Below are 13,027 nucleotides of genomic sequence, written 5' to 3'. Positions count from 1 at the left end.
ACTCTGGATCCTATTTAATCTTTTTTAGCAGGCAGTCTACCACTTGAGGTGTAGTGTGAGGGCAGGGTGAGTGTGTATGTTCAGCTTCCTGCTGGGCTCCACCAACACCACCCTGGCAAAAGTGGAGCAATGACTCACATTGCTTTTTTGCAGATGGGTGGGATGGAAGTTCAGCTTCACTCTTGTTCCCAGTGAAAGTGGGGCACCAACCCATACCACCTCATTGCCTCTGAGTAGGGGTGCAAGCTCAGCTCCCTGACAGACCCCACTGACAATAGGGAGAGGGGAAGTGGAGGGCTGACTCACACTGCTTCATTCCTGCAGGGTAGACTGGAGTTCAGCAGAGTTCAGCGGAGCTCAGGGTAGACTTCAGCTCCCTGAAAGGCCCAGCTGACAACAGGGGAGGGGAGAGGGAGAAGTGGGGTACCAATCAGCCCTGCCATCTACCACTCTGTTCCACCTTGTAGATGCCAGATGGGGGTGGCATCTGGGCCCTACTGCATCAGCGGAGGGAGGAAGCAGCACTGACCAGGCCACCTACAACCATCTTGTTCTGACTTGTTGATGCTGGGTGAGGGTGGACCTCACTGACACAGGGCGGGGGGAGGCTTAGTGGGGACTAGTCCTGCCTCAAACCACCTTGTTATGTCTCATTGCTTCCAGGTTGGAGTGGAGGCTCAATTGGCTGCTGGACCCCACTGACACTACCCTAGTGAGAACACCACCTCCTTCTGTAGGGAGTGGGACAGGCGTGGTGGTGAGGGAATATCAGGTCCCTGCACAACGTGCCAAAGCCACCGAGCAGGGGGAATCAAAGTGCTGTTTGTTTTTGCTAGGCAGCGAAGGGGAGAAGGGGCGATTAGGTCCCTGATCCTCCCAGCCAACACCACTGGGTGGAGGAATCCAAGCACTGCCACTTGCTTCTTAGAAGCAGGGTGGGGTTTTTCTGTTGGTGTTTGGCTACAGTAGGGTGGGTATTGGCAAAAAGGTTTACTGTTGTTAGCCCACCCTTTCTTTAGTCATCTGGCTAAAGAGAACAGGCTTTTCTTGGAACCCTTTTTGTCTGCGCCTGTTGGTGGTTCCAGGTTGGAGGCTTTTACAACACCCTGTCCCGGATATATGGGAGGCAATAAGAACAGCCAGGGAACTCACTATTTGTGTCATTCCTTTAATCCCAAAGTCTGTAGGCAGTCTGCTTTCTAATTTCCACCTTTCAGAGTGTTCCTGTACTTGTTTGCTGTGATGTCTTAGGTGTTTTAGCTGTAAAGGAAGACCTAGGAGGAAAAGGACTCCTCCATCTTGGCAGAACCAGAATTCTCCGCCAAGTGATTAATTTTTATGTTGAAAATAACATTTTCTCTCTGTGTGTGTGTGTGTGTGTGTGTGTGTGTGTGTGTGTGTGTGTGTGTGAAAAGAAACTTTATTGGGTGTTTGGGGTAATGACATTTATTTTCTAGGTTTCCACATTATGGTTAAAAATGCACTATGGAAAACTGCTATAACATCATAGATCAGAACTTTCCCCTAAAGTTCCGATTACGTTTATATCATTCCTGGCTAATTTACCTTGCTTCATGTTATTCAACTGCCTGTCCACCTCAGTACTTTCACACTATAGTATTCAAAAGGAAAGAATTCTGTCTCATTCATTATCACCTAGTACTATACCACACAAATTCAGAACAGCCAGGGGGAAAAGATCACTTTAAAACTCATTCTGAGCTCCTCTTTTTAATAATCCAAGGCAAATCTTATTTTTAACTTGCCTGTGACATTTCTCTCTTTAAGTAACCCCCCTTACTGCTATCAACATCCATTGTGATAGTTATTTTTCTTGAATTATACCAAGAGCCAGCAGGAACTTGAAGGAAAGAAGGCCAACAGGGGTTTTGCTTTGCATTTTCACTACTTTAAATGAAACATCTGTATATCTCACTTTAAGAGATGGATCCTTGAAAATTCATTTATTTGTTGACTTATATTTAAATTCAGAGATTCTAGACTTTTTGTTTTGACTGACCTTCAATTAATTTCTGCACTCTTGCTTTAAATAAGAAACTATAGAATAGTATAACAAGACTGAGGAGACTGTAAGGAAAAATATCACTGCCTCAATTTTTGCTTTCTTTATATAATTTTTTTTATAATTAATCTTTTAACTCTTTGTTGTGTTCCTCTAGAAACTCTGCTCTGGCTGGGAGAAGGTGTGGCCCAGGTGAAGTAGGGCTCTATTCACCCAACTGGAAAGCCATTGTTCTAGAAAAAGCTTTTTATTTATCACATCTAAAAATAAAGGAAATCTTTTAAAAGTACAAACTGAAACTAAGTTTTCTGAGAACTATGTATATAACATGACACAGATAAGGATCTTCTGTATCAGCATTAGAGCAAAACTCCATTTAAGTCCCTAAATCAGCAGCAAAATAAGCACGAGAACTATGGATACTAGTAGACAATAAGCACATGAAAACATCCTTCACATTCCCAGTCATCAGAGAAATGTAAATCAAAACCACAATGAGATACCACTTTCAAACACACTAGGGTGGTTATAATGAAAAAAAACAATAACAAGTGTTGGTGAGGATGTGGAGAAACTGAAACCCTCATGCATTGCTGGTGCGAGTGTAAAATGATACAAACAAGTTGGAAAACTATTTGGCAGTTCTTCAAAATATTAAATATAGACTTACCATATGACACAGCAATTCCACTCCTAGGCAAACACCCAAGAGAACTGAAAACATGTTCACATAAAAGCTTGTATACAAATGTTCATAGCAGCATTATTTATAATACCCCAAAACTGGAAACAATCCAAATGTCCACCAACAGATAATTGATAAACAAAGCTGCTATAACCACACAATAGATTACTCAGCCATAAAGATGAAGCACTGACACATGCTACAACATTGATGAACCCTGAAAACACTATGTTAAGTGAATGATGTCGACACAAAGGCCACATATCATATGATTCCATTAACATGAAACGTCCAGAATAGGCTAATCTACAGACAGAAATTAGATTATTAGTTGCCAGGGGCTCGGGAAGGAGAGAATAGGGAGTGACTGCTAATGAGTATGGGATTTTGGGGGTCATGAAAATCTTCTGGCCCTAGATAGTGGTGATGGTTGCACAACTTTGTGAATATACTAAAGACCACTGAATTGTATACTTTACAAGGGTACAATTTGGTGGTATATAAGTCATATCTCAATTTTTAAAAAGATTAACTAGGGCTATTTAACCTAAGAATTAAAAAACCCAAAGGGGGGGAAAAAGTCACCAATGATCAACGTTTCTTTAAATTTCCTTTTCTTTTACTGTAGCAAGATAATTTGGCAACTTGTTCAGGTTGTGCCACATCCTGTTTTCTGGCACTCTGAGGGAAAGTCAAGTAGATTTTTCTGAAAAGAAGATGCAAATATAAAGAGGTAATGATTTAATAAGCTGCAATTAAAAAACAGAGCACAGTTACTCAAGCACACACCTAGGGGCTTCTGTATGGAGAGGTGTTAAGTTACATCTGGGCAAACCCCCTTTTTCAAGTACAGTAGTTTTTGTTTCAAATTCTCACTTGTAAGATAGTTGTTTAGAAATCTCAAAAAAATTTCCCATACGATGTCACATACGATGCTGTTTCTCAGGCCAGCTCACAAAAGCTTATTTTACCCATGCTGTATTTGGAGAGTAGTATCAATTTTGCTTTTCTAAGTCTCCCTATAGGTTCCCATGAAAACATCTGCTCAATACAAATCACCTGGACCCTTTCGCCCTTAGGAGATGTCATCTAGACCGAGTCACTCACCTCTACGCTGTTTTCAACCAAAGCAGGGCAGTCTAGTGGAAAATCAGTGGGATTGCAATCTGCGAGACCTGGTGTTTGAACCCTGCCTCCTCCACTTAATAGCTGTGCAACCATGAACAAGTTACTTAACCTCCCTAGGCTTCAGTTTCCTCACCTGTAAGTTGAGGTTAATTACCTCTACCTCATTCAAGTTGATGTACACAAAGCGTCTAGTCAGAGAGGGCATTCAGTATATGTTAATCTCCAAGACGAACCAATCTACTTTCCCAGTATTAATTAGCACAGTATAGTGAACAAAATGCACCAATTCTGACAGCTAAATTTCCCCAATGCTTCGATGTTATCACTTGAATGAGAAATGTCACTGTAAAGTTAGTAAAGTTGTAGAAAATGCAGAATGGTTATCTGAGGGGCATGTACCACTTAGGAGGGCTTATCAAAATCTTCAGGGTAGAAGAGAGACAAGACGAAGCTGATTAAACATAATTTGAAAAAGCATATTAAATATAATTTTCATTTAGAAAAAGCTTCAGCCTATTAATTTCAAACTACAAGTAAGAAAAGGTAGAGCTGAAAAACACTGGTGTAGAAAAAAAGGGTTCAGTTTGTGCTAATTCTATAATCTAGAACTGTGCTGTTCAATGTGGTAGCCAATAGCCACAGATGACTATTAAAATTTAAATTAATTAAAGTTAACTTAAAAATTCAGTTTCTCAGCCATACTGGCCACATTTCAAGTGCTCAGTAGCCACACATGTGGCTGGCTAGTGGCTACTGAATGGTACCCATCTAGAAGCTGGGTTTCTTTTAAGTGAATCTTTCCTATTATTTTATATTCTTTTCAGGTAGACTCCTCTGCTCCTAAATGTGAAGAAGTGAAATAACATCCTGGGTAACTGAGGTTTTTAGTAGAGATTCTACAAGATTTCTGGAGTGAAGATTTCCCCCAAAACATTGCACTTGAGGTGCACTTCAATCTATTAATGTCAAAATGAACTTTTGTTTCAGGCTATCACTTGCCATCTGCTTCTAACACATATCAAATGACTGAACCAAGCTTCCTATAACAAGTTTTGTGGGCCAAAGGATTAGAGGCAAGCTCACAGAAATCTAGATGACCAGGTCAGACATGAAGATGAGATAAAACAATTAATTTTTAAGGTATGTAAGAAACCATGGATAGAGTATTAGTTAAGATGGGAAAATCTGATTTAAGTTATGCTACTGCTGTAATTCTATTTACACTAATAGAGGGGAAGACTGATAGGAAGTATAAAAGTGCTTTTGGATTTACACATAAATGTAGGATTATCTAATATTCAGGCAACTAGCACTATTTCATGAAAAAACGAAACAAAACACAAAAATACCCTCCAAAAGACAATGTGGAGAGCTGACTCCAGGCGGGGCAGTAGGCTAGCCTACTGATCTTTAGTTCATTCACATTCCTTTCTAGCTGACACCTTCAAGAGAAGAAGGTAAATATTCAGAGTAGGTAATGCCAGTAATTGAGCTATTCCGTTATGGTATGCTGAAGCATAAAATCACTGTTTGTTAGTAGGTAATACGCCCCTCGAATACCCCTGACTCCAGAGGTATGTGTGTATGATGGGCAGAGGTCAGAAAAAGGGTGAGGAAGTCATTTTACATTATTGGTAAGCTGTAAGTGTAAACTTTTTTTTAAAGATGAAGTAACAATGTTCCCAAGTTAAAAACAGCTGCATCAAAATGTCATTAATCCTAGCTGTTTTCTAGTAACTTCAAGTTTGAAGCAATTAATTAAAAAAGAATGGGAGAAGTAGACAGATTGACAGCAGCATAAAATAGCAAATGATAAGAGTTTTTAAAAACTATGAATATTAAAAATAAATTACAGAGTAAGTCCATGAGGGAGCCATTTAGTAGGGGCAATTATCTTGATATTAAGGTAGAATATGACCATTACCTTTCAAAACACTGAATTTTAAAAGTTTAAATTATTTCAAACTTTTATTTAAACTACTGCATTAAAATTTTTAGTCCACTATTAAGATGGAAAATTGTTACACAAATTAATTTAGAAAGACTCCAATTCAAAATGAAACAAAAGCTCTTGTTTGACAATTACAGAAAAAAAGATTTGATACAGTCAATTAAACATTAACAGCTTGTTTCCAGGCAATACTGGATCATGTTACTGTAGTTATCAGACTTTCCAAAACTGTGTTCTGCAAAGCACTTGTGTCCTTTGAGACTTCAATAGATGGTTCATGAAAAAGGGGCGCTGACATCAAGTCTCAAATGCTGTGAGCTATTTCCTTTTTGCAGATTCAGCATGTACGTTATCATCTTAAAAGTTCTAAGATGTTATGCAGTAAAGACATTGGTCAGATCTCATTTAATTCCACAATCCTCAAATTTATTTGATTATGTCACGCTCCTTTGGTTTTTTTTTGGAGGGAGAAGATGGTTGTTGGGGCACAGACCCACTTTGAAAAATTTCAGAGACTTCTCAGTTGAAAATACCATGTGTACTATTGAAAGTTCCTTAAGTACCAGTATCACATAACAGAACAAAAACCAAAGGATTCTATTTCTAGACAGGAAAAGCCAGTCACTCATGGCATATTCAAATAACCAAAATAAATGTGTTTACAGTAATGGGGAGGGAAGTGTGCCATATTAATTTGTCCCTAAAAAATGAAATTAACAGAACTGATCCTAAAATATAAAAAGGTGTGCACATTTTGTTTTGGTACTTTTTAGAAAGTAAGTTAAAATTCTACCTACTGATGCTATATATTGACTTTATTTCTTCAGAGACACACTTCCTTCAAGAGGTTGACATCTAGGGTATATCATATTTCAACAATTATAAGACACCATCGTGTGCGAGATATACTATTATCTTATATATCACTAAGAGAAAAAAGCCACTGCTGATTAAACAACGACATGCCGTGGACTATGAGAGGGCTTCCAATTTGAGCAACGTTGAAATATGAACATACTTTCTTTTCTTCCTTCTTCCGCACATATTCTTCAAAATGTTTTTTATGTGTTTCCCCCCCTCTAAAGACAATATTGAAGAGGGGAACAATATAAAAAAGGGTAAGATTCAAGAGATTTCTGTTCACCTTACCCTTACAGTTATATTCAGATATTATAAAGGTTCTCTTTAAACAGATCAATCAAACAAACCATTTTGTTTGTTTGTTTTTCTTTTTTTCTTTCTTTCTTTTGTTTTTTTTTTTTTTTTTTTTTTTTTTGCGGTACGCGGGCCTCTCACTGTTGTGGCCTCTCCCGTTGCGGAGCACAGGGTCCGGGTCCGGACGCGCAGGCTCAGCGGCCATGGCTCACAGGCCCAGCCACTCTGTGGCATGTGGGATCTTCCCGGACCGGGGCATGAACCCGTGTCCTCTGCATCAGCAGGCGGACTCTCAACCACTGCGCCACCAGGGAAGCCCGATCTGCTTTATTTTTGATCATTCTATAATTTACTGAATGTCATGTCCTTGGTCAAGAGTGCACATCCCAATTATGCCACTCTTCTTATATAAAAATAAGACATACTCATTGTGATTTCCAGAAACATACTGATGAAAAGGCAAAGTCCGCCTATACTTGTTTCTTTAATTGGATAAGTTTCTCTCTTTATCTTAAAATTTAAATGTATCAGAGAAGTTTCTCATTTTGGATTAACCCCATCAGTATAGGATCAAGCTTCCAAAATAACGCAAACCTTCCTAAATTCCAGTTTAACAAAAACTGATATTATAATCACTGAAAACAACCAAGTGTTCAATAATGTGTCACAGTTACTCGACAGTTGACATGTAACAATACCTGTCCTCTCCTCAGATCTTCACTTGGGGGAAAGAAAAAAACCTGAAAGGTGGTAAAAATGAAACAGGAAAAGGAAAAGAAACTTAATAAAACATTATTTTTTCAAAATCAAAGATCACACTTTAATAGAATGTTTCTCCCTACAGATGAAACATAAGAAACCTAATATTGATACAGTGGAAATATTACAGAATCCAATAAAATCTTTGAGGTTAAAAATGGTTGCACACCCACTGAAGATGGTTTCCAAAACAAGGGTCTCATTTTTTATAAATATTTATACAGTTAATATTTTTCAATGAACTATGGAACTTGTCATTTAAAGGAATTCGAGGTAGCTATTTTTACATAACACATTTCTATAAAGCAAAAAGAACCTCCTTAATTTTGTTATTTTTGAAAATTGTTCATATTTACGTTTACTACAATATATCTTTACTAAAAATGAGAAAAAAGTGTCACTTTAGGTCAGGTTTATGATCCAGTAAATGTCCCTAACAGCAGTGGCAAGAGTTTGTAGAAAAGAATAGCCACAATCCTTTGATATCCATCTCCTAAACAGTCAAATATTCAAAAACACACTAGCGTCTTCAACTCATTAAAGAGTTCTGAATTCACCTGGACTATTTAGGAAGCTATTTTGTTTTTAATCTTGTGCCACCAACCTTGACTTTGCTTACATAGTACTTCCTTTATTATTCTAAATTTGCTTCTTTAAACATTTGGCATAGTTCTAGCCTATCATGTTTTGACCCATGTTTGAGTTCAACCACAAGGGTTTTTTTGTTTTGAGCACCATGAGACCCATGTGAGGTCAAGAAGACATGTAAAGGAATGAAGAAACTGCCTGTACTTTTAGTGAGGTACTCAGTTCTTTTAAGATTGCTCATATTTCAATGTAAGGTTAAAATGATAAGAACAGAGATAAAATTGATAATTACCCTATTCCTGACCTTCATAATTAATTCATTGGTCATCTAGGGGGCCTATACTATGTATGCGCCAGGCACTGTGTTAAGAGCTGAGGATACAGAGAAAAAAAAGAAGTCTCAGCTTTGAAGAATTCACAGTCTCCTAGGGAAGAGACCATAAATGTAAATTTCTATAGAGATCAACCCTGAAATCTTTCAGCCTGAAGAGAAACAATCTGGTGTTTTTACTCAAATGACTGTTTTTTAAAAATCATAAAATACAACTATTCACTGGTAAGAACTTACTGAGGAGGAGATGGCATAATGCTAAGCATAATATTAAGTTCAATATCAGACTTCCAAATGAAAATTTTCAACCTTCTCCTTACTGGTTTCAGTATTTCCAAATCTGCATCAGGAGTAATTTACTTGAAACAGCTGAACAACCCAAAGGCAATAAATATCTAAAGGCAATTTGTTAAAATCTAATTTTAATAAATCTAGGCAACACTGGCTCTGACTGACATACCTTATGCCAGAATATCAAGAAAATTACTTGAAAATGGCAAATTGTGGGAACCTATCTGCCAGGTTCTGGAAACCATGACAGTAACTGAAATAACCAGGCTTTAACAAATGAGACATCTTATAATACCATAATTGTTTTTGAAAAATACTTGACCTCTAACTACCGGTTTACTTATTTATACTCTGATTTTTTTCCACAAAAGATATGGAACAGCTACCCTAGCATAAAGCAAAGCACATGAATTATATCCATCTGGCTCTGAATTATGGCTCTGCCATTTACTATTTATAATCTTTGTGCCCTTAACTTTTGAGATCAGTTTCTTAATGTGTAACAATGGGGACCATAATCCTACTCTGTTGGGTCATAGGAAGGATAAAATGAAATAGCATGAGCACAGTATCTGGCATATAGTAAGTGCTAAATAAACATTAGCTTTGTGCTTTCTTTATCCAATTGTATGCTATATAGAAAAAGGATCAGGTGGAATTTTAAATGACTTTTTTTTTTTTAACACACTGATGCGTGCCAAGCAGAAGTGTGGATTGATTACGAGTTGCAAATGTTAACGTTTGCATCTAAAAATCAGGCTCAAAGCAAATTCAATTTCTTTCCACAAGGTCGGCACTCTGAGAACACATTTTAGCTATATTACTTAATATAACCTTTTAGCTATATTACTTAATGCAAAAATTTTTCTGAAGGAAAAAAATGAATGAAAAGAGCCCCGGGAGCACTATGTTTCACACTATCCAATTCCAAAGATGATTAAACATTCTAAATTTGATTTTCTTTTCACAGTATTAGACTGGCTAACAATTTTAAATGAAATTCTCGTAGATTTCCTTTAAAAAATTTTTTTTCAGGAAACATCTATTAATGTGTTTTCTATTGAAGAGCAGCGTTTCGTTTAGGTTTTAAAAATATGATCCAAGTCGCAAAATACTAAGCACCAACCGTAAGCACTATTACAATTCTGCATGCGGTAAAGAGAGAGCAAGTAAACATTTTACACAGCAGCGGAGGTGACTAGGGAAAAAGTGCAAAGTGATTTGAACTGATCCCCGTCCGCCTCCCCCTCCATTCTACCCGAGAATGCAAGTGTCCCGCATCTCAGATCAAACTGAGCCTCGGTCTTACTGACGTAACCAGTAACCCTATCCACCTCTCACACTGCGGAGGCCGGCAGGGCAGCGGCTGCCGCCAAGTACACCACTCACCAGAGCCTGCCCCATTCCACCCCCGCGCTTCAGTCATGCTTTCCAGAAATGGGGTCACTCGCTCAGTAACTATTACACACACGCAGCCTATCATCCTGTAATCCCCCAAAGTCCGCTGTGGGGAATAGAAGACAGCAAAAAGTCAAGAAGGAAGAATCACAGACGCGCCACCATCAGGAACTGATTTTCCGCTCCGGAGAGGAGCGCTGATGCCCTGGAATGGGTCTTGTCTGGATTATTTTCGCAGACCCCGAGTTGGTTCTGGGACAGGGGCGGCTGCGAAGAGTCGGGCGAATTCTGTTTTGCCCTGTTTAGGTATAGTGTTTGGGTCACTCGGGTGGGTATCTCAGGGACGGTCACCAGATCGCGGACAAGGAAAACCAGAAACCCATTTACTGCGGCCGCTGATCTCCTTGAATACCACCCTCTCACCTCCATGGACAGGAAACTCAAGTTAAACTCGCAGGGACGGGGTCCTCGAGCTCAGGGACCTCAGAAACGGGGCGGGGGGGGGGGTGGGGGGTGCTTTCAGTTCTCAATCAAATACCATATTATAGGAGCCCTCATGATCCACTGCAAAGGAAGTAGTTCAAAGAATGTTTACATTTTCAAAAGTTTAATTTGGCTTGGACCATCGTACTAGCAAAAAGCTTTCATTATAGCCCAAGAGGGGAAAGTGAGGGGGGGGGGGGGGGGGGATGGAGGACCTCAGGCTTCCACTCTCTCCCTTACAGCAGCAGAAACCGCTGCGGCAGACGGGGGGGCAAAAACCCTTGGCTGTCCCGCACCCCTTACCCGAAACCCTCACAGGTCGCCAACCCTGCCCTGGGCCGTTCCTGCCCCCGCGCGCCCGGCTCCCCGGGGCAACCCCTTCCCCCGGCCGGACTCCAGAGTCCCCTCTCCCCAGCGAACCCAATCCACACCCCTCCCGCATCCCCCAAAGTCACCGAGGTCCAGGGAAGCCCCCGACCAGGCAGGGCCAAACTTCCCAACTCCTCGCCAGCCCCCGCTCCGCCTCCCGCTCCCCCCACGCAAAGTTGATGAAAATCGGCTTCTTGCAGAGCCCCGGCACCCACTCCACACCCCACGCGCCACCACACCACAGCCCCCCGAGGGAGGGAAGGGAGGGGAGAGTGCGGGTGGGAGGAACAGAAGGGCAAACAGATCAACCCCAACTATCCAAACCGGAATCCCGAACCGAGGGGAGACGCGAGCGGCAGAGGAAGGGGCCGAGTGGTCGGCTCCCGGGTGGGTAGCGAACTGGCGGGGGCGCGGGGAGGGGGCGCGCCGGCCCCGGCCGCCCGGCTGCACTCACCTCAGCGCTGTCGGACGGGCTCTCCACAGCCATCTTCTGCCACGGGTCCGCCAGCTGCGCCAGCGGCATCTTCCCCCCCGGCCCGCCGCCTTCACCGCCTCCTCCCTCCCCGCCCGCCCCGCGGCCGGCCCCGCTCCGTCGCCGCCCGAACCACACGGCAGCAGTGGCGGCAGCAGCTGCAGCAGTAGCGGCGGCTGCCCGGGAGAGGGCTCGGCGCCGACACCGACCCTCGAACGCCGCGCGCCCGGCTGGAGACGCCCGCGCGCCGAGCGAGAGCCTCGCGCCGCTGCCGGGCACCGGGTCTCGCCCCTTTCTTCCTCTCCTCCTTCCGCCGCCGGGACTACAGCTCCGCCCCCCCGCCAGTTCCCGCGCCCGCTCCCAGCAGAACAGCAGCCCCCGCGCGCTCCGCTACTTCCGCTCACAACATGGCGCCTAAGCGATACCTGTCTCTCAGAGCGAGGCTCGGCCGCCGCCGCCACCGCCGCGCGCACCCGGGGGCGGGGCCTGGGAAGACACGCCCCTGGCCGCGGCGCTCCGCTAGTCCCTCCTTCCTCGCCCCAGCCACTGCTTCTGGGCCTCGCCTTCTTTCTGGAAGGGCGAGCGGGAGAGATCTGGGGGCGTCGGCTGGAGGTGGGGGAAAGAGGGAAAAGGGAAGAGGTGCGAAAGGCTGGGAGTTTCTAAGTGCCGCGAGTCCGAGCAGGTTGAAGGCTCCTCGGGGATGCAGAGGAGTGGTCCCCGCCCAGCTGGGGAGAGAGATGGGCGAGGCGCAGGGGGCGCAGTACAGTGCCGAGGACCCGGGGAGGGGGCGTCGGGTGTCTTTACGGCGCGATTCTTCCATGGGTGCACGTGGGCGCGCCGAGTCTGTGGGCACATCCCGTAGTGGCCCAGGACCCGCCCTCTCCCTGGGTCACACGATGGGCATTCACCTGCCCCTCCACCCCCCACGACGGGGACAAGGAAGGGTATGTGTCCCGGAGCCGCCTGGGGGTTCGGACTCGGTTTGAGTCAAGGCTCTCCAAATTGACGCTCTTGTGTTATATTTTTAATATTTGGAATTAGTTTGTCTTGCATGACTCGACCCCCCGCGCCAAGTCCGCAGAGCCCTGGGGCTTCAGGCCCGACCCTCCGAGCGCGCCCCCTCCCCGGGTCTCCGCTGCCCTAAATCCCTCACGAAGGAGAAAACAAGGAGGTTCTTTAAGGCTGCCCCTCTCTGCGGAGGTTGGGGAATTGTTTATAAATATCTTGTTGGCAGGAGCCCGGGGTTCCTGCTCTTCTGTTGACTTTAAATAAAAGATTAGATTAAAAATCAGGCTGGCGGTGGGTGGAGGAGGGGGGAGAGGGAGAGCTTCTAACTCCTCCCGCCCGAGATAGGGAAGCCCTAGGTTAAGGAAACCCAACCCCCAGAAGGCAAC

General features: G+C 43.2%; 1 protein-coding gene across 4 annotated transcripts in view; it reads right to left on the bottom strand.

Annotated features, from left to right (window-relative positions):
* Positions 1-12,406, bottom strand: part of RPS6KA3 (ribosomal protein S6 kinase A3) — a 106,227-nt gene extending 93,821 nt beyond the window's left edge. Inside the window, exon 1 of one of the 4 annotated variants that reach the window (XM_007469305.1) lies at positions 12,059-12,406. Coding sequence is in view for 2 of the 4 variants with exons in the window: in XM_007469308.1 (XP_007469370.1) it covers positions 11,616-11,684 (69 nt within the window). In the remaining 2 variants the exon portion in view is untranslated. Of the gene's footprint in view, positions 1-11,615; positions 11,808-12,058 lie in introns of those variants that run through there. The other 3 variants (XM_007469306.1, XM_007469308.1, XM_007469304.1) reach the window with 3 other exon arrangements.
* Positions 12,407-13,027: the final 621 nt, after the last annotated feature.

This window comes from Lipotes vexillifer, unplaced genomic scaffold (assembly GCF_000442215.2).
Source record: "Lipotes vexillifer unplaced genomic scaffold, Lipotes_vexillifer_v1.1 scaffold1442, whole genome shotgun sequence".
NCBI lineage: Eukaryota > Metazoa > Chordata > Mammalia > Artiodactyla > Lipotidae > Lipotes > Lipotes vexillifer.
Note: the sequence above shows the minus strand (reverse complement) of the source record. Positions and strands in the feature narration are given on the sequence as shown.